Below are 24,263 nucleotides of genomic sequence, written 5' to 3'. Positions count from 1 at the left end.
TACTTTTAGTGACTTATTAGAAAATTACAAATAATATTTTAATTTTTTCTTAGAATAGTTAAATAGACCTTTTATTGCATCTTCTAGGGAAATAAATAAAAATTAATAATCAATCTAATATATTATTATACTTATTGATAAATTTTTAATCAAATAAAATGTCAAACACAAAATTGTAATGAAAATTGTTTCATGCTAAGAGTATTGCAGTATAAATATTTATTCAAAATTTTTTTATATAGTTTTCTCCCCCATCTTGGTAAGAAAATCTTAGTTAGAAAATTATATGATTTTTAATAAGAATTTTAATTAGAAAAATATTTAAAAACAACATGAGACACTAATAGTTCATAGAAACTTATCTATATAAAATATATTTTTAATTTTTTTTCAAACGCTACAAGGAAGGAGAGTTTAAGGAATTTTTTTTTTTTACTTTATGTTCTCGCACGTGCGAATTTCGCGCAAGGGAGGGGGGGAGATTATTTCTCCCCTAATTTCTCCCCTGGTTCTGATTTTCTACTGAGACGAGGAGGAGGGAAGGGGGTTACGGCGTCGGGGAGGACTTGTTGTCGGGGATGATGGCTGCGACAGAGGTCACAGAAGCAGTGGTAACGGAAATGGCGACGACGTAAACAGAGGTTACGAGGTGGAGAGGAAGAAATAGAACGAACGGCCACAGAGGTAGCCGACGAACAACTGTCGATGACGGTAGAGGCGGCAACAACAGCCGACGGGATGGGCTCCGCAGTGACGAGGGGAGGAAATTTTTTTCCCCCCTCTTGCTCCCGCTCCCGCTCCCATGCTCCCGACCCGATACCGATCCCAACTTACCTCGAACTGGTTCGCGGACCGATTTCAGAACTCGAGTTGGGCTCGAAAAAGTAAAATAACGGATTTCAGAGCTCGAGTTCGGCTCGAGAGCTTGATAGATAACTAGACGAATTGAGCCGAACTCGAGCCATTCGCGAGCCGGCTCGGTTCCTGTAAGTAGTTTAAAGGCCAAAGGGTGCAGGAAGTATGGAATCCGTAACGTGTACGGTTCTTGCTAACTTGTTCCGAGTGATGTGAACTGTTCAGGACGGTGCACGGCGGGTCCCGGTGGTTCAGGGGTGGTCCTTTTTCATTTTATACCTAGGCTGCAGTTTTAAATTATTAAAATCTTCAATTTGGGTTAATGGCAGCTGGGGAGAAAAGACGATGAAGAAAAAGCAAACAAGCTTTCACTCTTTTCAGCTTTTGCAGCGGATGGGTCTCTGACAGCTCCAAGCATATGAAATATTATTCTCAGATCGAAAGCAAGGTCATGGCTGTGAGAGAAACGAACCATGAAAGCACAAAACCGACAGAATTAAGATAATATTCGCACCAGAGAAAACAACTCATCTTAATAGAGCTCCCCTGAATTCGATCTGCTTTCATTTGACCCTTGTTTTTAAGAGAAGAAACAACATTACGATGATGTGTTCCATTTTATAACAGCATGTTGCTTGCTTTATTCTGATTCTTTATTAGTTTTTACTCTAATATCTTATGTTTCTTCCTGTTTCATGTATACAATAATGTTTCTTTATTGCGATTTGTAGGAAAACAAAAATCTTCCCCATATTCCTACAAGTATAGGGGAATCATCTGCAATTCACATTTCATCTAATCATATCGTCGGTTTCGGTCTTTGCATCAGAGAGAGACGGCAAAAGAAGAAACCAGAAGAGGGCATTGTTCTGCGTTTACTGTTCTCGGCTTAAATATTCACTTTGATGGCGAAGAGACCAGCGAATAAAAAGCTGTTGGCATTGAGCATGCAGCTTATCCTATTCTGCAAATTGGACGGTAGGAAGTGATTGACGAAGACAGGATTCGAATCCTTTCTTAAATTATAGATGTATATGAGCACTGTGACTGATTTGAAAAGTCCGAAGTCTTATTGTGACAGATAGGGCGACGTTCTTCTTATCAATTCTGAAGCTATCCAGCTATCTCTGGACGTATAAGACGTTCTGCTGCTCTGGCTTTTATCGACCTTGCAGATAAGAGCAACAACAATGGTGGGTCATCACGCGTCGTACAGATTAGTCTGTACTTTATAGACGGCATGAACTTTCTTCGTCTTTTCGAGATGAACACATCGCCTAGTTCTGCAATTATACTGGTTGTTTTCACGAATTGCAAAGTGTTTTTGGAACAAATTTTCTAGCTTTTCTTTTTAAATGTTTTCGCCGTAAAAACAGAATTCAATATACAGCAGCGGGTTGCAAGTTGATGAATATCTAGTCGATTTTATTCCAAGTCCTCAATGAAAAACCTGCAACTCGAACAACTTGCGAGCGCGACTTTCCACCCACCCAATATCTTCAACGGCTGAGCGCCGCCGACGTCCATTTCGCTCTACCAGGAGACGGAAAGAGACACCCAGGAGTTGCAAAACCGTTGAAACGAAGACAGTAACTCGGTCGAATTTCTGTCATTTTTGCTTCTTCGTTTCAAACACAGGATCATTAACATGCATCTGTTTCCAGTGATGCCGATGCTGGTGAGACCTACAACGACCCTGCGCTTTTGTGAGTAATAAAAATTGAAAATAAGGAGTCCATCACAGTCAGAATTACTTTTTTCTTCTTTCTTCTTCTTAGTCGCACTGCGGATCTATATAAGATTTGCTGTCTGCAAATTAAAAAATATTGGTGGAGTGGGTGAGATATTTTCCCCGTTTGGAAACACCATTGAAGGGGGAGAGGCCGGAGAGGAAAGAAAAGAGAACCGTGCAGGGCATGGAAGAGGAGCCTGTCGTGATGTTGGGTCTTTTTCAGAGGAGTGGGAAGGAAGAAAAGCCGGGCGTACTGACCGTACTCAATTAAGAGAAGTGCGACCGCAGCACGTGGCCAGTCCTTTCTTCTGACGTGGCCAAACTACCTTCTAATCTCATTCAATCACGGGCTCACGGCTTGCCGCAGTCTTTTTAAGGATAATTAGAAATTATTTTTTAAATATTTGAATTATAAGAATTTTAATTTCATTTTACTAAAAATTGTGTAAAATTTAAAATTTTATAGTTATTATTATAATTTATTTTAAAATTTTAAATTTAATATATATATATATATATATATACACACACTCACGAGCCGGCTCGGTTTACGGCAGGCCAGAAATCCGGTTCAGTGCAGCTGCGAAATAGGAACACGTGGTGAGAGGCGACCGGACCAGGTGCCTCAAAGTCGTAGACCGAACCTGGTCCCTCTTATCGGCTGTTCGTCTGAGAGCACAAGTGATTCTGCATGAGCAAAAGGCAACCGGTTCGATGTATGAACATTCCATGAGCGGTTTGTTCGTTAAACCGGCGAAACCATTGACTATTAGTAGGCTTACGGTTCCTGTTCGCAACCGCCCGCAAGTGCCGCCCAGGTTCAGGCCTTCCTTTTTCTCCTCCTCCTCCTCCGCGCAGGAGAGGAGAAGCCACGGAGGCCGAGAGGGAGTGGGGGCAAGGAACTGCAAGAGCAGAGGGGGAAGATCTAGCGGGAGAGAGCTTGTATAGTTTTTCAACAATCACCTACAAGGGAGAAAAAGAGGAAAACCGGCCATGGTTGGATTATTGTTAAACTTCTTCGACCACCATGGCCGTAGAGCTAATTTGTTTTCGTTTGTTTTCCTCTTTTCCTCCTTGCAAGTCTCTTCTGCTGTAATTTATTTCAGAGGTCATTCGGCCAAGCCTCTGATTTTCAACCCCTTCGTCTTCGACGATCTTGCCGCCTCTTTTGGTAGGTTCTCTTTCACTCTCCCTCTCTCTCTCTGTTTCTTTAGCCCGACATCCAAATAATTCTTCAGTTTTTTGCAGCCGTTCCGTTGAATGAATTCGGACTTGATGGATCACTCCATTTGGCCGATCCTTTTCACGCCTGCTCTCCTTTACAAAAGAACATATCCATCTTAGCAAATGCAGCGGAGAAAGGCGTACGATTCGCTTTGATTGAGTCTGGTACGTGCAACTTTGACGTCAAGATCAGACACGCTAAAGACGCCGGATTGCGCCCCGTCGTCGTCTACGAAGACGAAGACTTCAGCTCCAGTAAGTCTCGTTTCATCCAATATTTCTTCCGGCGTAGGTGAAGCAAATTCTACAAAACATTTTTGTTTCTGTTTGCAGTGGACGCAATACGGAACTGGCCGGAAGCCGTTTTCGTCCCGAAAAAAGCAGGCGAGATGCTGAAAAAACTGGCCCAGAGCTCGGACCGCGGATGCAACATCAGCGTCCTCTCAGACGAGATCGCGTCCGCCATTATTGGAACCTTCCTCATCATCCTCAGCGTCCTGACAGGCATCGTCCACGTACTCGCCTGCGTCCGCCTCAACCGGACTCAGCGTCAAGTACTCCAGACCAACCCCAAACGCCCCTCTCTCGGTTCTCCCACAGTCGAAGCCCTCCCCTCGGTCGTCTACAACTCCTCTCGATCACAAGAGAAACGAAGCAAGCCTGTAGAGACTTGCGCCATTTGTCTCGAAGATTACAAAGACGGCGACGTCCTCAGAGTTCTTCCCTGCAAACACGGTAGGATCATATCGATACCTCCTCCCATTTCCACCTTCCAGACTGAAAAACCATAACGCATGATTTACTGAGGGATTGTTCATCTGGGTATGCAGAATTTCACACGGTCTGCGTAGATTCGTGGCTGACCAGCTGGGGGACAAGCTGCCCCTGGTGCAAACACGACATGCGAGATCATGCCACAAGCTCTCCTGTACGCGACAGAGGACCCTGCTGAATTATGGCTTTTTTCCCGTCGATCTCCATCAAAGACAGCAGTTTTTGCCTCTGGTATCTTCCACAGTTAAACCATGTATCTGGTTACCCGCTGCCTGCCCTTTGATAACTTTTTTTTTCTCTTTTTGATCTTTCTCATTATCTTTATCAATCTTCTGCTTCCTATGTTTTAAGCTGGAAGTAGAGCTGCACCGTCGAAGAGATGAGATTTCTTGTAACTATTGTAACACCCAAGTATTTTTTAATGAAAAACTGTGTATTATTAGTAATAGTATTCATTATAAGTTGATTTACACTACAATAACACAAAAGAAAGTTTATAAGTGATTTTTAGGTTCTATCTATAGTGACCCTCTCATTCGATCTGTTGGGTATATAACTAAAGCCCTACATTGACTAAAAGTGGGGTGGATAATGAATATATAAGTATGGACACTATTTTTATTGGTATAAGGGCAAATCTATGAAGGCTTAGGCCCAAAGTGGACAATATCATACCAATATGAAGAAAAGTAGTGTTTATAATCCTTACAAGATCTCCATCACAAATTTTGAGTCTATCTTTAATTCAAACACTAGTTATCTTTATCTCAATCTCTATCAATCCTCATCCTATGAGATTGAATCCCATTAAAACTTCTTATTTATCCATTCTATAGTTGAAAAAATCACTTTAAAAATAATTTGAATTTAATCTTATAATAAGTCTAATTTCCATATTTTAATAAATAATTAAGATTTCGCGCGTTAATTAAGGTGGTTATTCAGTTGTGGGTCACTCTATGGGCCCATACATTTGAACCTCGATAAGGTGGGCCCGAGCCTGTTGGTGAATGACTTCGTAGGGCGTTGGGCAGGAATCGGAACACGAAAAAGTGGCTCCAGGTGATAGTCACTCTTCTCGGACCAGCTCGGTTGAAGTTCGAGAGAGGGGGTGCGAGAAAGAGTTGGAATTTTGGAGAGAAAACGATGCGTGGATTTTTCAACTTCGGCCGTCATGGCTGGGGATCCACAATTCTCTGTGTTTTTATCTCAACTCTCCTTCGAACTTCTTCCGGAATCGTCTTCTTCAGAACGAAATCTCACAATAACTTCTTGTTTGATGATGCGCCTGCAACTTTCAGTTAAGTCCCTTCTGATCGTTTCGACCCTTTTCAGTTAATGGGGATCTTCTAATTCTGTCTTTTGGGTTGAAATTTCTGCTTTTTGGTTGAATGTAATCGATTGTAATAAAATGGAACTGAAGGATCTCTGATTCTATTGTTTCTCAGCTGTTCCTGTTGGTGGGTCTGAAACCTGCGGAACTCTGTATGTGGCGGATCCTCTCAAAGCCTGTTCTCCGATTCGGAACAATTCGAGATTTGGGAAAGGGGTCACCGAGGCGAGGTTTGTTTTGGTGGAGAGGGGTGAATGCTCTTTCGATGAAAAAGTCAGAAATGCCCAAAATTCAGGATTCGGTGCTGTGTTGGTGTATGATGATCGAAATGAGAAGAGTTTGACCTCCAGTAAGTTTTACCTTCTGACTTTTCAATCCTGCCAAACAGTTGAAGCTTTATAGTTGACCTACAAATACGTTGGAATTGTGCGTCTGGCCTGTGTAATTTCTAGTGGCAGATGTGCCTTCAGCTGCCAATATTAGAATCTTATTGAGGTAATTGCTGGATATGATGCTTTGTAGTCGCCCATGTGTCATTAGTAAGATTTTGTTTCATCACAAAAACTAAGAACAATGGAGAGCTCTAATCATGAAAGTACAATATAGCAACATCAATTTGAAGTTTATGTGTGTAACTTATGCGTGGTGTTGTTAATGGATCGAAAAATCACGGGCAAAAATGACATCTTGAGCCATCTCCAAAAAAGAAAAGTTCTTGAGTAAGTTTGGTTCTTATATTCTTCCTTCTATCATGTCTCCTATTAGAAATGAAAACTTCAGACTTCATGTACACACTCCTTTGGGTTGGGTTTGCAAGTTTGAGTAAAAGATGAAGTCAGATACTACAGGAGGGTTTTTAATTCAACCAGCTAAAGGACCCCCTCCTTCGCTATTTTAACTTCAAACTCTAAACTGGTCACTTTTAACACTTGGTGAAATTATGTTCTTTGCAGTTTAGTTGCAGACCACGCTTGTTGGCATGTGATCTTTAACTAAAAAGCCAGTGAAATTTTCACATAGATGTTGAAGTTAAGTATAAAGGCTTTGTCAAATTTCTAGTGATGAAGTAGAAATATAAGAGTTTACCATCTCCTACTCAGTTGTGAGGAAAATTTTCTGCCTTGCTCGAGCATCTTTTAACTTAACTCCATCTATACAAGTGGCAAGACATTCCGTGAGGCATAACTTCTACAAGGAGTATCACCTTATTTGTCTCATTCCTCTTTTTCTTTTCTTTTTTTAAAGAGAAATGTCAAGGATAGAGTAATTAATATAAAGATTACAGTACAAAGAGAGAAAAAGCATATAAAGATAGAAGATGGGGTTGAAGAGGAATGCTCTGCCAACTACTTCAGCTAAAGAGTTTGTGTACTTGTTGGCTTCCAGCTTTATTCGATTTGTCCTAATGCTTAAATGTTTCCACTGGTCTTCAATTTGTAAAAAAAATCTTGAACAGTGTAAACTGCACTCTGCCATTCCCATCCAATGAAAGTGACAGTATACTGATGTTCTCTGGAAAGGGCTTGGATGGGTAAGTAATGTCTAAACCTGGCCTCAATGTGGTCAATGACATGCAAGAGGACCCTAGAAGGATATGAAAGACTAGCCACCACTATTGTTTGAAGGCATCAAAATCTCATACCACTGGCTGTGCTTTGGAGCAACCATTAGTATCAGTTGAGAAAACAAGAGCAAACACTCTTGCATTGCCATCTCATTTAGATGTGCCTAAAACATTATACTTATTTTTCTCACTATGTATATCATGTTTAAAGTAAACAATATAAACCATCTATCTGTTATCACTGCCGATTAATTCCATTTATCGGCACCGTCTTACCTCAAGACTTCTGACTAGCTGTCTAAGTGGGTTCCATCTATATAAACCATACAACTTTCAAGAAGTAAGATCCTAGTTTTCCTTTGAGTAATTTTTCCATCTGTAGTTGAGAAATATTGTTCACTTTGCTAACTTCTCAATAGGCATGATTATACTTGGGCTTCAGTTTTTTGAGAGTGTGCTTGATTGTGCTTTTTAGTCGAAGAATGCATGCAGAGAGCACTAGGGAATCTATGTCCAAATAATACCTCTTAATAATGTGCGAATCCTTATTGTTTTCTAACCTTGCTTGTCTCAGTGTCACTTTGGAAGGCCATTGTGAAAAGTTTTCCTGCTATGTTATGATTTTTGTGGTCCTTTGTGTTGAGTGCTGATTGTTAGCTGTCATATTCATTTTCTTGTTCTGCATCTTATTACTTAAAAGACTTGTTTGTTGGAGTTCTCCATAATTCATATGCAGCATAATTTGTTCAAATCTTCTTCTCTTTTGGAATGCATACTCCTGCAAGGAAGATATAAATTTTTTTTTTTTATTCTCACAACAAACTTGTTACTAGAATCATGTTGAATGTGACCTGGGCCTTTTTTAAGTCAATCATTTGGATCTTCATGCATCCAACAAGCCCAAGGTGGTTGCTTTGCCTTCCACTGTTTCTGATAGAATGTTTTGCTTGCTTTACTTGTGCTGTCAAACCCTGTGATTTTTTGTCATTGTTGTTTGTCTTCCCAAATGAAAAATTTCCAGAAGTAGGGCATAATTGTTAGTTTGTTTTCAATAGAAGACAAAATCTGAAACTTTGTTTGGAAGTTTGCATTAATTTAGTTTGCCACTCTAGAATGGAATCTTCACAATTGCCTAGACCACCACACCTATATTGTTGATTCAGTAGGTGGAGGTTTGTGTTTTTCTCCCATGTAGCCCTTAAGCATTGGGGTGGACATTCTAAAGCTTTATATTGTTAGGTGAACATTTTGCATGCATTTGGGAACATTCATTCTCTTTTTTGCAGTGATGGGAAACCCTGAAGGCATAAAGGTATCTGCTGTTTTTGTGTCAAAGTCTGCTGGGGAAATATTAAAGAAGTTTGTTGAAAGTGAAGAAGGTGAAAGCCAAGTATGCCTTGCAACAAAGGAAACAATTCAGACCATGTTAACCATGTCACTCATCTCCCTCATTGTCATAGCATCCATTCTAGCTCTATTTCTTTTTGCTCGAAACCTTCGGGCCAGGCGTCGGCTGAGAATCCGTCACCATTCATCAACTATTAGCAATCAGATGGTAAAAGATCTTCCCTGCTTCAAATTCAACCCCTCTTCCCCTTTTAGCAATCATACCATAGAGACTTGCACCATTTGTCTTGAAGACTACAAGAATGGAGACATTCTGCGAGTACTGCCCTGTCAACATGGTAAGCATGCTTCTTACCCTATGAAACCTCACTTTTGATACTCATGGCTGTCAGGAGCAGGGTTAAAGTAGGTAAAACTTTCTTTGTTTTAATTTGTAGATTTTCCAACTTTTGGATCTATTTCTGTCATCTCCATTGCTGACTACCTGCTTTACCCAACTCATTTGACAGTTGGGTGGCTGTAATCTAGTCATGCTGATGCTGCAAAACATGGAAATCCTTATATTCTGTGTACTTGAAAAACTAATAAAAAACAGATAGAACTGAGCACACCAGTTTGTAGCACCATCATGCCAGGTTCAAGGCAACCCAAATCATTTGCTCACCATGCTTTCTAGTAACATCTGCAGTGACTCGTGCTGACCTGAGTCATACCAGTATTTCGTTACTGGTGCTGCACTGCTGCTGACAATGCCTTATCATTTTTTGTTGCTGCTAACATAAATTTATCTGCAGAATTCCATGCCCTTTGTGTGGATCCATGGCTGACAAAGTGGGGAGCCTTCTGCCCCTTGTGCAAGCACGACCTGCAAGCAGGCAAGCTAAACCAACGAGTATCCGAGCAAACACCATTACTGCCATGCTAGGGGTTGGCATGTAAGTAGCAACTTTCTGCATCCTCTCTCTTATTTACTGAGCTTTGGCAACGGCTCTCAAGGGACGAAAATACATCTCTTTCTCATCTTCTCTTTAACTTTTTTTATTTTTGCGATGAGATACCGAATCAGCTGCTCGGCTTCCTTTGTTATTGCAATCGTTACAGTTGCGAGAATGTATTTAGAAAATGGTGGGTTCTAACTTTGCAGTTTGGTTTCTACTGTGTTCCTTCTTGGTCGCATGAATGTAAATTTCTCAGACACTGGATAACAGTAATGTAAATTTGTATAAATTGTTTGTGAAAGTGAAAGGAAGTTGAATTCCCTTCTCCTGACTGAAGACTACAAAGTGTATCATTCAGAGAGCTATTTTAGTGAATATTGTTGCCCTTACCTGGTTCTGTTATCTCATGCTTGCTTGAGTAGGTTTTTTTGGTTCTATTACTGCAGGGTTATAAGCCCTTGATAGTTAGGTTCCATGAGAGCACCGTGTTATATCCAATTAAAGTTGGTCGTGTCAATTTATACTTGATCTAATTTAAATAAAAAAATAGATGGCTTCTTCGGTAAGTAATTATACGAGAATAAAAATAGAACTCAGAGAAATTCAGAAACTAATCAAACAAAGCATGCCGCTCTCGTCATCACTTCCGAGAAAAAGAATCGCCATATTCAACCGTGACGCCGAGCGCTTGGCGTTTCGTGCTTGGTTGGGACGGATAACCACAGAGAGGTTCATAAATAAAGTCAACGTGCTTCAATCGATTGATCGCTGATGCCGACGAATCTCATTAAAAACTAGTTCTAACCAGCAGGGCCACGCTGAACGAACAGATTCTTCAATTGCTGTCTTCCCTGTTTTCTCGCCTCCTGAACCCCAACCATGGCCGCTCAATCCAGGTAACAGTTGATACATTTCTCCTCCATGGCTTGTTATGAAATGGGTATTTTGGTTTGTTTAGATTTTCCTGATTTTCATCTGTTTTACAGTTCTGAAGCTGTGGTTACTGTGGATGTTCATACAGCAAAGGATCTTCTTGCTTCAGGCCAGTACAGTTACCTGGACGTCAGGTGATGATTCCCATTTCCCATGACAGCGGATCGCTTGATTATACTGGTAAAATTCTGCGTTTGACTGGAATTCGGTTGTGAAAACAGGATTCCAGAACTGTTCAACAAGGGCCATGTGGAGAATGCTCTGAACGTTCCATTCTTCCTTTCCACGCCTGAAGGTTCTGTTCAGTATCGCTTATAAACATGCTTCTCTCTCACTGTTTCCTCTCCTGGTTTCTGAAACGATTCATTCCCTTTCCAGGTAGAGTGAAAAACCCTCTGTTTCTGGAGCAGGTTTCTTCCCTTTGCAGCAAAGATGACCCTCTACTCGTGGTGATTATCCTTTTCCAGTACCCTTTACTAGCTGCATCCGATTGTTAGCATTGAAATGTTGATTGCTTCTTACGTTTAAATCTGTGAAACTGTGAAGGGCTGTTACAGCGGAGGCAGGTCCATGCTCGCCTCCGTCGATCTTCTCAACGCGGTGAGTTGAATGATTCTGGTCTTCTTCGAGCTTTTTTTTTTCTCCTGTCACGCAGTTAAACGGAATGAATTTGGGAGACGTTACAATTGAACTAACAGAAAGTGTTTTTGAACGACAGGGATTCAAGAACACGAAGAACGTAGGAGGAGGTCACTCTGCGTGGGTGGAGAAGGGATTCCCTGTGCAGAAGGCTACAGCAGAGCAGTGAGATGTTGGAACTTGAAAGATTACAGAGCATAATAAAGTGAAAGCGAAGTGAAAGAAATGGGTTAGTCTTTTTGAAGGAGAAAGTGAATTATTCTTTTGGGTTATTGTGCTTAATGGAAAGTGTTGGGTAAATTAGTACTTAATGGAAAATGTAGGGTAAATTATTTTCTTGTGTTGGTGTGGATAATGAAAAATATTTAATTATTTATTTAGTTATATATTTTATTTAAATATATTATAAAAAGTTACTCATTCTATTGTTTATATCATATTTTATATTTTAGGACACTAATACTGGAAACTATTTTCCAATGTACTTGAATTCGTCTTTACTAAACACATAAGGATGAATTAAGTTGAACAACTTGATGCAGGAGATAAACTTCAATGGCATTATTCAGTTCATCTCTCGTTATTAGTGAAACACCAACGTTCAAGTTATGTAGATGATTAAGATGAATCCGAAAATCATCTCTACGGTTTATTTTATTGAATCAAGTTCTGCATGATTTTGCCAATCATCCAGATGAAGCGGGTGCCGAGCTTCGAACCCTTTGCGATTATAATTTTTTTTCTCTCTCTTCTGCGCCCCTTCTCGGTCTCTTCCTTCTCGATTTTTTTCCAGTGTCTTTCTGCGGCCTCCATTCTCCTTGCCCCCTCTGTTATCCGTTCTCCATCTCGCTATGAACATCCTCTTGCCCTCCCTCTCTTCTCTCTCTTCTCCCTCTCTTATCCCTTTTGGCCTCCTACTCCCTTCTCCATGTCGCTATCTTCTTGTCCCCCAATATACCTTCCAATTTCGTTTGATTTCCCCATTTCGATTTCGATTTTCTTCGATTTTAACATTTGGGCATCGATTTCTTAATTTCTACTTCAATTTGGCATCGATTTTCCCATTCAGCTTCGATTTTCCCTAAATTTCAGAAGGTATGCCTAAACCCTTTGTTATTTATTTATTTATTATAATTAATTGTGTACACAGTTAATTGGTTCACGTAATTACTGTATTAATGTACAATAAACAGTAATCATTAACTAATATAATATCAAAAGTCGATAATATAATAAATAATTAAATAGAATATTTTATTAATAAAATAAGATAGATTTTAATTTAGTCTAAATTAATATAATAATTACAAGTTAAATAAATTTATTAATTTAATTGATTATAAAATATAGGTCATGTACACAAATATGTTTACTTTTATAATGTTTAGATATTTATCAAATTCTTACTTTTATAATATCTAAATTACTAATTTAATATAAAAAATTAATAAATATAATAAATAAATAATAGGGTATTTTTATTAATAAAATAAAATATATTATTAGTGTAATATAAATTAATAAAATAATTTAAAAATAAAATTATTCTTGGTTCAGTTTTGAGAGAGTAGGTGGCAAGAGAGAGGAGAGCAGTGGGGCTATTCATTACAAGTAGCAATGTGATCTTTCACGAGTTTCCATTCTTCTCATTCTGGAACTCTTCGTAGCTCAGTGGTTGTTGAGTGATTTTATATATTCAAAGGGATCCCGTTCGAATCTCATCCTCGCTAAGGAATTTTTATTTTTTGATTTTTTGATTTTTTCTAAATAAATTGCAGCAGTGCCATTTGCTGTAAGAAGTATACTAATAATCATTAGATTACTTGTCACATCATAAAGCTTGGGCCGTCTTTACTGGCATTTAAAAAATTCTTCTTTGGTCCAAAATGCCCATGTCGGAGATTCTATTTACTGAGAAGTCCTTCGTGTCTTTTAATGCGTGATTAAAGAGGCTCGAGAGGTGGCTTACAGACATTAACAGTTGGCCCTCAGAAAACTGTTGTGATCTTCGTTGTTTGATGATATCTATGGGTAGAGAGCCGTGAAGGAATGGGTGGTTTCTTTCCGTAATTCAGAAGCGTGGTTTGGGTATTATTGTGATTTCGCTTTCGTCTTCTTCATCTCGCTGTGCGGCTCGGCTGCACAAAAGAAATTTGTCAATCATTGATCGTCTTCAGATATAGAACCACAGTTTCCTCTCTCTCTCTCTGTTTATCTCTCTTCCATGGGTAGCAGTAGCGCAGGAAGCGAGGAGTCTAAGCTCCCCACTTTCTACGATCCTTCTTCTTCACCTTCTCGTCCTCTTTTGTCCAAACCCCCTGAACACGATGCCATCGAAGCGGAGGCTGATAATTACCCCTTAATCACTTATAATCATGGACCGAGGCCTCTCCGAGACCTCCCCTTTCTCTTTCTGTTCATCCTGGTGTCGTTAGCCAGCTTTGCCTTCGGCATCTTCGCAGCTGCTCATCATAACTCCAAATCTGGTAAAGTTTCGTCTTTTTATTACAACCAGACCGCCAATTCGTGCCAGTTACAAAATTCAACGGGTTTCAGAGAATCCCTCGTTTTCCTGTCGTCGTCTTCTTCCTCTGTTCTAGTGAAAAACTTGGTATGGACCCTTGTGGTTACTTTAATTCTCTCGGTTCCGTTCGTGTTGTTTGTGCTATGGTCTCTCAGGAATTACACCAAACAGATAGTCTATGTTTCTCTTCCTTTCTTTGTCATAATTCCGACCTTCTTTAACGTCTTTTGGTTTGTCGCTTGCACTGTCTCCTCCTCTTGCCGGGACGCCTTCCCCCTTGCATATCGAATCGTCGTTCTCCTGTTCGTTTTCCTTTTTATTGGGATAATTGCGTGGATAATTATAGCGAACTGGCGTCGCATCGAATTGACGATTAGAGTCATACAGCTTGCGGCTCACGCGCTTGCCAAAAACTTGGGCTTATTTGCAGTTCTTCCGGTTTTGACCTTCGGGCTCTTGGTATACTTTGTTCCCATTGTTGTATTTTTGGTGTTTGCGCCGAAGAATGGAAAGATCGTGCCCAAGTTGCATTCGCAGGGTGAGTACCATTGTATATGGAAGCAAGACAAATGGGTGCCTGCCTATTTCACTGTGGCGATTATCACGATGATCTGGTCTGCAGCCACTATGGTGGAAGCTCAGGTGTATGTGATCAGTGGGACAATTGCACAATGGTACTTCTCGAAGGAGGGCTCTCGCCCCAGCCGTGGTATAAGAACTTCAATGAGGTGATTTACTCTCTGTTTAGGTATTTTCTAGAGCAATTTTGCTACTGAATTATGAAATTGTGCAAAAGAGGCTTGGTCTATGTGGGGGGAGTGGTAGTTAATGCATTTAGCCTATTTAGCTTGTAACAGGTTACAAGGAGTTATGACTTGTGTCTTAATTGGCCAAGCTGCAATCTTTTATGTCTCAGTTCTCTGGTATAAGTATGTGTGTTTTGTTCTTAACTGACCTGGCTACAGTACTTTTATATCTCCTCAGCGTTCAGCAATAAACATAAGATTGTGTTCTTAGTTAGCCTAACTACCATGTACACGTGATTGTGTTCTTAATTAGCCTGACTGCTATGCTTTTACATCTCCTCAATTTTCTGCTATAAGCATGTGAATTGTGTTTTTAATTGGCCTGGTTATAATGCTTTTACACTTCAGTTTTTTCTACAAGCATTTGATTTGTGTTCTTAATCAGTCTGGGTTCCGTTATTAGTTATTACTTCTACACTTGTTAAGTGGAATATTTAGAAGATTTCAGTCTATTAAAAATGTAGAATACATAGACCTTAAGTTGAGTTGCCTCTAGATCATCAAGCATTAACTCCTATTGCTGAATTAGTTAATAACATTGACTTCTTTGCAAAATCAAAACAAGAAAAGGGTGCTTAAATGCAAAAGCTTGCCATTCTTTAATATGTATTACCTAGCTTGTTTCATTTCAAACACACGGAGAAACTACAGTATCTTGAGCTGCTTGTTATCTTGTCAATATTTTATATAATGAGGGAGTATTTCTTAATAGAGACTAGAGAGTTATTGACTGGTAATACTGCAAATGCTTAATATGATGTCATCTTATGAAAAAACAAGGAAGTGCTTTGGTGACCATTACTTTTAGTACCTCATCAGATGTTCTTAAGGTGATTTTAATGAAACTGATTTTCTAGATATACTGGTTTTGCTTATCTTTAACTGAAGAAGGAAGGCAAACCTGGAGTGGAGTGGAATAAGAAAGTAACTAGGGATTTTATACTTTGACAATGAACCTGGTCAGGTTTTCTGGAAAATGATACAGAGGTGCTTGATTTATACAACCTTAAGATAAGGCAAGAAATTTGTTGAATGTGTTTTTTTTTATTTCATACTTTTTATAAATCTGGTGCGTCTCTTTCTGACAGGATCTAATTGACAAGGCCAAGGTCATGGATGGTGATAAATAAAGTGCAAGATTCATCACTCATGAAACTAAGTTGAACTAGTTTGGTTTAAGTTTTTACTTGGTTCTCTTATTGTTACCTCTCCTCTATGGAAGGGAATAAGAGACTTGTATATATTTCAAATTTAAGAGGTTTTGGGTTTAGTTATTGTAGACTTACGTTGGTGCCAGGATGAAGTATATATAGGTCAAGAAACATCTGACAGAAGAAGTGCTTGAATATACAAAGAAAACGGAAAGATAGATGAACATAATATGATCAGTATCTGCACTTTTTGAGACAATTTTTTTTTATCTGAAAATCCTCTTTTCACCTTTCCCACAACGTCAGTCTTTCCTTCATGCCAGCATAGGTAGCATTAATGTAGCCCATTTTATTGAAGCAAGGGGAAACTTCCATGTTAGATTTTGGGAAGTGAAAAGGAGTGTGCCCATTTGATTAGGTTCATAGAGAATTTATTATAACCTGGGAGTCTTTTGGAACTCATAACTGGGAGCCAAGCCAGCAGAAATGAAGTGGATGTTAAATGGAAGCCATGATACATATTGAGATAGTTGTGCATTTGGAACTTGGCCTGGTAGGATATCAATTTTGTAGGTCATTACAATATTGTTATTTTGACAGTTCACCCTGAGGTTTATTGTTGTTAGAGGTGGTGCAGGTTTATATGCTCTTGTTGGCTCTGCTGCTTGTTTGTTTGCCTTTATAGTTTTTCCGGGTTTTCATGAAATTGCAGTGGCCCATCTCCTTGCATCTCACATATTGCAGATAAAGGCTAGAAATGCTGGAGATCTGTTTACTGAATCATATGAAGTAGAAAAGGATTTTTCTTGCGATGAATCTATTTGTTCATTTTTTCTGATCAATTACTAATGCCTTGTGGACAAATGACAGAAATGCTTTTGGGCCCTCCTTTGGTACTATATGTTTTTCGGGCTTGATAATGGGTGCAGTCCGATTTATTCGAGCTGTTGTTGATGGTGCAAGACGAGAAGATGCTAGTCAAGGAATGGTGAACCTCATAATTCGGGCTTGCGCTAGTTTCCTTTTATCAACTATTGATTTTCTGAACAAGTTCACGATCAACTTTGCTGCAATAACGGGTGAAGCCTACTGCTCTTCTGCCAAGATGACATATGAGCTTCTGAGACGTAACCTGCTCTCTGCTGTCTTTGTGGAGACCATTTCTACTCGAATCCTCGCTGGAATTATTTTTATATTGTCAGCACTATATGCAATTGTGGTAAGTATTATAGATCGAGAGAACTTGTTTCTTAGCATAGCCTATACAATTGATTAACTTGCATGGGTATGGCATGTATGGGTTCTGATTTTCTTTTCTGTTGTGAACTAAATTATTGAGTCATCGGTAGAGCTTTGGACAAGCACAAGCTCATGCTGTCAGTACCTGCTTTCTCTCTGTTTAGACTGCTGATTGGACATTCTAGGTACTCCTTGGATTGTTTAGGCCTGTCAAGCGGTTCAGATTATTTTTTATTCCATTTGGGACCCTTATACATACTTTTGTCCATCATTTAATCACCTTGTAGATCAGTGGATGCCAAATGCTACATCTGGTGCTAAAAGCATGGTTCAGCAACGTGCCAGGTTTGGCCGGAAAGGGTGGGAGAGTGGAATTGAAGGGTCGGATTCCTTCTATCTTTTTAAATTTCTTTCTGACTTGCCCCAAGTCCTGCATATAGACGTGGGGAAAGTGACCTGTTTTGGGTGACACAACCCAGATTTCACCATGGCTGGGTTGGGTCCCGAGTCCATGTTGCCATATCTTGGTCAAAAGTGGCTTTGGCCTCTCTCTCTCTCTCTCTCATCCATTAGAACCTTGTGACAAACACATACATAATCTGATACCAATGTCACCGAAATAATCACCTGATTATATTATTCACTGAAACTATATTTAGAAGTAAATGTGCTACCATATGATTATGATCAGTTTTTCCCATTTGCTGTGTTTTCAAGCTTTGTGCCTTCTAATTGTACTCTATCTGCTCTGCAATTGGAACAGGTCTGTGCAATCCTAAAGGCAGCTAGTGCTCTTGGAGTCGAGTCGTACTTTGTTGCAGTTCTTGCATTTGTGCTGCTAATAGGAGTATTGGGTTACTTTGTGCATGTGCTTGAAAATGTCATAGAGACTATCTATGTGTGCTATGCAATAGACAGAGATAAAGGGGATGTCTCTAAACAAGAGGTTCATGAGGTTTATGTTCTTCTTCCCATCAACAGACAGGACAGACATCACATGCCTCCTGGCAGAAGTCCATTACTAGTGTGACTGTAACTCTTTTCTCATCTGTAATTTATCTGAACTCTTCCCTTCAACCGCCAAATCCTTTGTGGGCTTGAATGTGTTTGAGTAGTTTTTGGTTAAATTTTCTCCCTGTAGTGAATGTGTATCATTTAGTTTTGTTTTACAAATAAGTGTATTTTTTTCCCTTGAACCAACAATTGCCATTGTTGAAGATCAGACGGGTTTAGTTCTCAGCCAAGTTTGAATCAATTATTCTCTTCATGTTGACATGTCTGTGGCTCTCTGGAGCTATATTTGGAGGCTTGAGCAAGCTTTTATTAACTGCATAGCTTTGTGTAGGATAGTCAATAATAAGCTTTATCGATTCAAACCGAAAAATAGAGATTACATGCTTCAGGCTACCAATCTGTGTGCAAATCAACTTGGAAAATCCAGAGGTTGTTCAGGTTGGGGTAACTCTATCACCCCTTCTATTTTGGTGATCCAGCAGCTGTTTAATCTTGCCTTGAACTCAGGCAACCGGACAAAGTCACCGATCAAATCTGCCGGCCGTTTACAGATATTGGTTTTTCTTTTTTTCGGGAAGGAATATGACATTTTGTGATAATCTTACAGACAACAAAGAGACAAGGACTCGACATGTTCAAACTTGATATTATTTGTCATGGATGAGAAGCTTGATCTTGCAACATTCTGTCCACGAGTCTTCCTAGCTCTCCTGCAACCACCACGTCTACAAATCTAATAATTTAATAAAAATAATTCTATTTAAAATATTTAATTGACCAAGTCCTGATGTGATGAATCATTTAGCAATTTTTTCATTTGATTATTATGAAAACACCCTTAAAGTCCAATAAATTGCGACTGCCAGCAACCCTCGCGTACCTGTTAATTGTCATTCCGAAACCCCAACAACTCTCGACAGTCCATGCAGAACCATTTAACACGACAACTGACGGTTGGTAGTCTGCGTTTTGACCCATCATGGCCCGACCTTCCCCTTAATGCCTCCATCAATGGCTTCCTTTCTGCAACTTCCGATCCAGAAGGAAAAGAACGGCGAGGGAAAAAGAGGTGACGAGTATAACTGGGTCAATGAAATGATCGTGAAAATTTAAATATACACGGAGAGGGAGGAAGAGATGGAGGAAGAGATGATGAGCGGGAGATCATTAGCTGAGACCCCGACATGGTCAGTGGCAACGGTCATAACGGCCTTAGTCGGTATCAGTTTCCTCGTCCACCACTCACTAGGACGTTTCAGAACGGTAAGAAACATTTGCCATCTCTGAGAGAGTTCTTGGCGACTTCTCGTTTAGTTTCCTTGTTTTCTTAGATGTCTGTGTCGTTTTGGTGGGTTTTCTGCCTGACAGTGGCTGGTTAATACTAAGAGGAAGGCTCTCCTTGCTGCTCTGGAGAAGATCAAAGAGGGTAAGCTTGTTCTGTTTTCTTGAAGACTGATTATTATGAAAAGAAAAAAAGATGATATTTTTACATTATTCGTGCTGGTTTCTGGTAGCAGAACTTATGCTCTTTGGGGTCCTGTCTCTGTTGTTGGGTCACTGGACGATTTGGGTTTCCAAAATTTGCATCAAATCATCGGGTCTGAGTACACGGTTTTATCCATGCTCAAGAGAGAACTATGAGAAGGATGTGACGCAAGTAAAAATGGGGGCATTTGCTCCTGTACACTCTTCCAATTTCTCGGCCTTTACAGGCAGGGAGGTCCATAGGCACGACTACTGCCCGGAGGTAATTTTGCTTCAAAGCCTATATTCTGGTGAATTTTCACAAATTTTTTATTGCAGCTGGAACAACGAAATTAAGTGACTTCAGTGCAGCTGATTTAACCTTAAACTTTTGTTCTTGATGCGAACTGATTTAACCATTTAGATTCCCTGGGAGCATATCTGGATAAGATTTCTGCAACATTTTTCTGGTTGAATCCCAGCTGGTTATAAGTTGATTTTAACACTTAGATCAAGTAAATCATCTACTTCAGTGAACTTGTACTTGCCATTCCTTAATTTTATGGTTGCAAAAAAGACTCTTTTATAAAAAATAGTGCACGCACTGATCATTGTTTACTATGTTCTGAATTAAATAAAAAATATCTTGTCTATGATTACTAGTTAAATTTGTTTTTTAACCATTCAGGGGCACGAACCTTTTGCTTCCTATGAAAGCCTTGAGCAGCTGCATCGTTTGTTGATTGTTCTTGGGATCATCCATGTCTCATACAGCTTTACCACAGTTGCTCTCGCCATGCTTAAGGTTAACAGCAGTCCTGATGAAAACTTTTTATACATTTCTTGAAACATGTAGATTTCCCATTCTTGGTGGATGTTGTGTAGATCTCTAGTTGGATGGCATGGGAATCTCAAGCAAGGATGTCTGCTATTGAAGGCCTACAAGGTAAGTAATTCCATATTTACTCGTCCCAACGGTGACATACCTGTTTTTGTGTAGACTTGTAGAAGTTTTTTCAGAAAACTGGAGAATGGATGCATTGGAACTAATTCGGCAGCAGAATGCCTTAGAAAGTTCTTAACCATTGCACTTCATTGTAGGTTCATCAGGGTCAGGGACAAGAAATGTTATTGTCAAGCGGCAATCTACATTCATTTTTCATCATACTTCTCATCCCTGGAGTGAGCACAAAATTTTCATTTGGTTGGTATGTTTGCAACTTTATCATTTAGTGAGAAAATAACAAGTTCTGTTCTATTATTTCTGTTTTTTTTTTGTTGATATCGTCCATCTGATAGTTTTGAATCTCCTAAGTGAAGCTCTGTTTTATCCGTCAATTTGGGAGTTCTATAAACGAAGTTGACTATAGGGCCCTGCGTCAGGGATTCATCACTGTGAGTTCTTGTTTTTCGCTGCAATTTTCTTGTTCACTTGTGTTTAATTCTTCTAGTTTCAGGATCTCATTCAGTTTAAATGACATAACATCTCCATATTGGATATCAACTGTTTACTCTATCAAACATGTTAATCAACCCTTCAAGAACAATAATCCCTCATAAAGTGTGCATGGCTAAAGATTTAGTTGGTGATAGAGTACCATCAATCCAATCTTCTAATTGTAGTTTGATCACTTTGTTTGTAGTATCATAATCTTCACTCTACCTACAATTTCCATGATTATATGCTGCGCAGTATGGATGAAGAATTCCGTGCTATTGTGGGCATCAGGTATCACATTTCACACTATTTCCAGATGCTTCCTTGTTGTAGGGTAGATCCAGACTCTTCAACTAACTAGGCCCGTTATCTCTACATTCTACTCTTTCTCATCAGCTCTAGGTTTAAAAAATAATGAATTTAAGCTTCTGAGTGCTAACTGTGTGCATGTTTTTTAGCACAGTTTTGTCTTTTCTTTTTTGAATCATATTTTAAGGCTATATTCTTTTCTGGGAAACTTTCTTTGTTACAATTGATGTAACAAATAAGCTGTTTCAAGTTTTTAGCATGTTTACCAAGGTAATATTTTGTAACCCTAGATGTATTTTATGACTGTATAGGAAAATAGAATCAGTAGAGTTGCCCATGTAGCTGCCTTCTTTTTTTTTTTTTTCCTGAAAAGCCTTGCTAAATAATGGAAATCATCTAATATGAATGAGCGGTTTGGTTAGATCTATTGTTTTATCAGCAATAAGAGTAAATCATGCCATTAAGAAACAAAGAAAGGAAAGAAGCCATAAACAGGTCACACCGGACCATATACATGATCAATAGAGGCAATACATACTCAAGTGCTAAAAACCATAAAACAAAAAACTAAAACAAGCAAGTCAGGTTCATTTTATGGGAAGCCAAAAAAGCAAATGGTGCACAAGGCAGTCTTCGATGAAAATTTTATGTTTTAGGCATCTCTTTCAACAGGGATTTTATGTGACAATATGACATCTCAGGTTGACAAGCACTTGCCTGCACCACTGCCTTTTGTACATTTGAGCTGAAACTAAATAAGGATTTCAATGCCATCATTTTGCTTCTACGGTCTGATAGACTTGTATTAGTCATAGCCCAGTGTTTATAATGGTCTACTAAGCATTACCAAGGAAATAAAAATTGTAAAAAGGTACAATCTTCCAAATTTTGGGTTTTATGTCATTACATGGATGCCAGACCTGTCTGCACTTCTGTGTGAATTCCAGATGTTCTGTTTTTGTATGTTAACCTTACATTAGCGCTTTAATCCTGCAGCGTGCCACTTTGGGGTTACACCATTTTTTGCATTTTTGTAAATATACATGGTAATTTTTCCAAAGTTCTGGTATTCTTCCTAAGGAGCTCAAAGTAATTTTTTTTTGTCTTTTTAAATATGCTGTATAGAATATTGTTTCTAAAGAATGAAAGGGTTGCTTCTTTCAGGCATAAATGCTGATTTTTGGTTATCTTTCATTCCAGCTTTTGTAAGTCCGGAACTTCACTTTTCTTGGTTTTTATATACTTACTTGTCCTACTCAAGTTGACTCAGAACTTTTTTATGCATGGAACTTTAAAAGTTGATACTGCTTGTTGGTACAAAATTGCACCACATAGTGGTCCTGTTGGCTCTTGAAGTGAAGGAAACAAACTCAAACTTTTGTACTCTGGGAAAGCAACTGAATCCTCGTGATGGACTTTTCTGGTTTGGGAAGCCTAAACTTCTTCTATGGCTAATTCAAATCATCTCTTTCCAGGTAACTGTTCAAAATTTGTTCAATCCTGAAAGTTGTCGGTGATCTATATAGTTCCATGTTTTGCTTTGTGCAGAATGCATTTGGAATGGCAACATTTATTTGGTCACTGGTAAGAGCTTGTCAGGGTTAATGTGTTCCCTCTTCTAAATTTTCAAAATATTATATTTTTGGTTTTTTTATGCCTTCAAAAAACATCAAACTGAGTTTAATAGTATTTTTTATTCAGTGGGAGATAAGGGAGCCTTCATGTTTCATGAGGAACCATGTGTTTCTTGTTGTTCGGTTGACATCAGGGTATGTCTTCATTACATCCTTGCTGAATCATAGTTTACCAGTCTTTTCCATATCTTGTAAAGAGAATAAAGATTCTTTTGGTTTCTATTGACACTGTAGAAAATAATTGATTTGGAAATCTGTAACAGAACTTATCTACTTGTAGCAGGAGACCAATTCTCTAATGTTTTGAAAGAGCAATGGAAATTATATAAAGTCATAGCTGTTTTTTTGCAGGGTCATTTTTCAGTTCTGGTGCAGCTACTTCACATTTCCTCTATACGTGATTGTCACACAGGTTAGCTACATGTTTGACCCGTCTTAGCTGATATTGTTGAGGAGAGTAAACAATTGTAACTTGAGTTTCAGTGGTAGTTGTGTTTATTGATCTCTCATTAACAGTCTCTGCTCTATGCAGATGGGTTCAAAGTTTAAGAAAGCCTTAATTGCTGAAAACATCAGAGAATCACTCCATGGATGGCATGAGAGAGTGAAGCTGAAGACGAAACTCGATCGTCCTTACGCCAGCCTCACAACTTCTACATCAAATGCTTCTTTGAGTTCTATGGCAGAGGATACAAATGAAATGAATGATGATTCAAGGCAGGACACCTCGACCAGAACTTTTGGAGATAGTGAGGGCCAGTCAAGCTTGGAGAACACAGTATTTGGCAGTCCATGTCCTGAGCCAACCAACCCTGAACTTGATTCCCATGGTGCTGATGATGAAAAGTTGGATGGAGTGTTCATGGAGAGAGGAGAGTAAGTATTTTGGTTTTCTCTTTTTTTCTGGATAATTACTGATGAGGAAAAGATGAAAATGTTTGAGAAGATGCTTGTCAGACCGAGGTGATTGGAAATCTAGATATTGTGTTTGCATTTAGCAATTAGGACTTGAAAGTTTCTTTGGTGACTCAAAATGAACTAAGAAGAAGCCTTGATGATAGTCCTGTTTACTCATTGTCTGCCAACTAATTCAGACAAATTTTCTTATAGGGTGTGTTTGTACCCATAGAAACCATAGAAATTTTTGGATAGAGAAAAAGATGGTAGGATAGAAACAAGAAAGCATTCAAAGGGAACTTGCTCTTTCCCTCCTGCACTTTCTCAATCTGTTTGGATCCACGGAAAAGAAAACAAGGTGAGAATTTGACCATTAGTGAAAAGGAGAATTTGATCATTATTTTATTTTTACTACCTATTTTTGGGAATAATAATAATGCAGTACCGA

General features: G+C 39.1%; 5 protein-coding genes across 5 annotated transcripts; all 5 read left to right on the top strand.

Moving 5' to 3' along the window:
* The first annotated feature begins 3,301 nt into the window (after window positions 1-3,301).
* Window positions 3,302-4,975, top strand: LOC137943826 (receptor homology region, transmembrane domain- and RING domain-containing protein 1-like). The gene is made up of 4 exons (XM_068789259.1): window positions 3,302-3,529; window positions 3,826-4,066; window positions 4,145-4,546; window positions 4,642-4,975. The coding sequence occupies exons 1-4, from the start codon at window positions 3,302-3,304 to the stop codon at window positions 4,761-4,763; spliced, it is 993 nt and encodes a 330-aa protein (XP_068645360.1). The 3' UTR covers window positions 4,764-4,975.
* A 673-nt stretch (window positions 4,976-5,648) lies between these two features.
* On the top strand, window positions 5,649-10,142 carry LOC137944342 (receptor homology region, transmembrane domain- and RING domain-containing protein 2-like). Its single transcript, XM_068790001.1, has 4 exons — window positions 5,649-5,885; window positions 6,034-6,267; window positions 8,769-9,167; window positions 9,624-10,142. The coding sequence occupies exons 1-4, from the start codon at window positions 5,732-5,734 to the stop codon at window positions 9,752-9,754; spliced, it is 918 nt and encodes a 305-aa protein (XP_068646102.1). The 5' UTR covers window positions 5,649-5,731; the 3' UTR covers window positions 9,755-10,142.
* Window positions 10,143-10,497: 355 nt separating this feature from the next.
* On the top strand, window positions 10,498-11,683 carry LOC137944839 (thiosulfate sulfurtransferase 18-like). The gene is made up of 6 exons (XM_068790606.1): window positions 10,498-10,663; window positions 10,754-10,834; window positions 10,922-10,995; window positions 11,079-11,149; window positions 11,247-11,300; window positions 11,419-11,683. The coding sequence occupies exons 1-6, from the start codon at window positions 10,647-10,649 to the stop codon at window positions 11,506-11,508; spliced, it is 387 nt and encodes a 128-aa protein (XP_068646707.1). The 5' UTR covers window positions 10,498-10,646; the 3' UTR covers window positions 11,509-11,683.
* A 1,648-nt stretch (window positions 11,684-13,331) lies between these two features.
* On the top strand, window positions 13,332-18,332 carry LOC137944919 (uncharacterized). The gene is made up of 3 exons (XM_068790733.1): window positions 13,332-14,591; window positions 16,691-17,039; window positions 17,823-18,332. Exons 1-3 carry the CDS (start codon window positions 13,564-13,566, stop codon window positions 18,087-18,089), a joined length of 1,644 nt encoding a protein of 547 aa, XP_068646834.1. The 5' UTR covers window positions 13,332-13,563; the 3' UTR covers window positions 18,090-18,332.
* A 790-nt stretch (window positions 18,333-19,122) lies between these two features.
* Window positions 19,123-23,961, top strand: LOC137944210 (MLO-like protein 4). The gene is made up of 15 exons (XM_068789790.1): window positions 19,123-19,336; window positions 19,442-19,499; window positions 19,591-19,820; window positions 20,226-20,342; window positions 20,423-20,483; window positions 20,639-20,745; window positions 20,858-20,932; window positions 21,181-21,266; window positions 22,281-22,330; window positions 22,449-22,489; window positions 22,583-22,759; window positions 22,833-22,868; window positions 22,986-23,053; window positions 23,270-23,330; window positions 23,451-23,961. Exons 1-15 carry the CDS (start codon window positions 19,211-19,213, stop codon window positions 23,796-23,798), a joined length of 1,641 nt encoding a protein of 546 aa, XP_068645891.1. The 5' UTR covers window positions 19,123-19,210; the 3' UTR covers window positions 23,799-23,961.
* Window positions 23,962-24,263: the final 302 nt, after the last annotated feature.

The sequence above is a fragment of the Aristolochia californica genome, unplaced genomic scaffold (assembly GCF_029961685.1).
Source record: "Aristolochia californica isolate CCGP_79_NKW_82.1479 unplaced genomic scaffold, dmAriCali1.0.hap1 SCAF_11, whole genome shotgun sequence".
NCBI classification, from domain to species: Eukaryota; Viridiplantae; Streptophyta; class Magnoliopsida; order Piperales; family Aristolochiaceae; genus Aristolochia; species Aristolochia californica.
This window is presented reverse-complemented; position numbering and strand designations above follow the sequence as displayed.

What these genes read in the sequence shown, in the direction of transcription:
- LOC137943826 (XM_068789259.1), top strand. Translation starts at nt 3,302, where the DNA reads ATGTATGAACATTCCATGAGCGGTTTGTTCGTTAAACCGGCGAAACCA. An exon ending in GATCTAGCGGGAGAGAGCTT is followed by an intron (nt 3,530 to 3,825) that starts GTATAGTTTTTC and finishes ATAATTCTTCAG; the next exon opens with TTTTTTGCAGCCGTTCCGTT. An exon ending in AGTTCTTCCCTGCAAACACG is followed by an intron (nt 4,547 to 4,641) that starts GTAGGATCATAT and finishes CTGGGTATGCAG; the next exon opens with AATTTCACACGGTCTGCGTA.
- LOC137944210 (XM_068789790.1), top strand. Translation starts at nt 19,211, where the DNA reads ATGGAGGAAGAGATGATGAGCGGGAGATCATTAGCTGAGACCCCGACA. An exon ending in CACTAGGACGTTTCAGAACG is followed by an intron (nt 19,337 to 19,441) that starts GTAAGAAACATT and finishes TCTGCCTGACAG; the next exon opens with TGGCTGGTTAATACTAAGAG. An exon ending in CGTGCTATTGTGGGCATCAG is followed by an intron (nt 21,267 to 22,280) that starts GTATCACATTTC and finishes TTAATCCTGCAG; the next exon opens with CGTGCCACTTTGGGGTTACA.
- LOC137944919 (XM_068790733.1), top strand. Translation starts at nt 13,564, where the DNA reads ATGGGTAGCAGTAGCGCAGGAAGCGAGGAGTCTAAGCTCCCCACTTTC. An exon ending in GGTATAAGAACTTCAATGAG is followed by an intron (nt 14,592 to 16,690) that starts GTGATTTACTCT and finishes GACAAATGACAG; the next exon opens with AAATGCTTTTGGGCCCTCCT. An exon ending in CAGCACTATATGCAATTGTG is followed by an intron (nt 17,040 to 17,822) that starts GTAAGTATTATA and finishes CAATTGGAACAG; the next exon opens with GTCTGTGCAATCCTAAAGGC.
- LOC137944839 (XM_068790606.1), top strand. An exon ending in TACAGTTACCTGGACGTCAG is followed by an intron (nt 10,835 to 10,921) that starts GTGATGATTCCC and finishes TTGTGAAAACAG; the next exon opens with GATTCCAGAACTGTTCAACA. An exon ending in CCGTCGATCTTCTCAACGCG is followed by an intron (nt 11,301 to 11,418) that starts GTGAGTTGAATG and finishes TTTGAACGACAG; the next exon opens with GGATTCAAGAACACGAAGAA.
- LOC137944342 (XM_068790001.1), top strand. Translation starts at nt 5,732, where the DNA reads ATGCGTGGATTTTTCAACTTCGGCCGTCATGGCTGGGGATCCACAATT. An exon ending in TGATGCGCCTGCAACTTTCA is followed by an intron (nt 5,886 to 6,033) that starts GTTAAGTCCCTT and finishes ATTGTTTCTCAG; the next exon opens with CTGTTCCTGTTGGTGGGTCT. An exon ending in TGAGAAGAGTTTGACCTCCA is followed by an intron (nt 6,268 to 8,768) that starts GTAAGTTTTACC and finishes TCTTTTTTGCAG; the next exon opens with TGATGGGAAACCCTGAAGGC.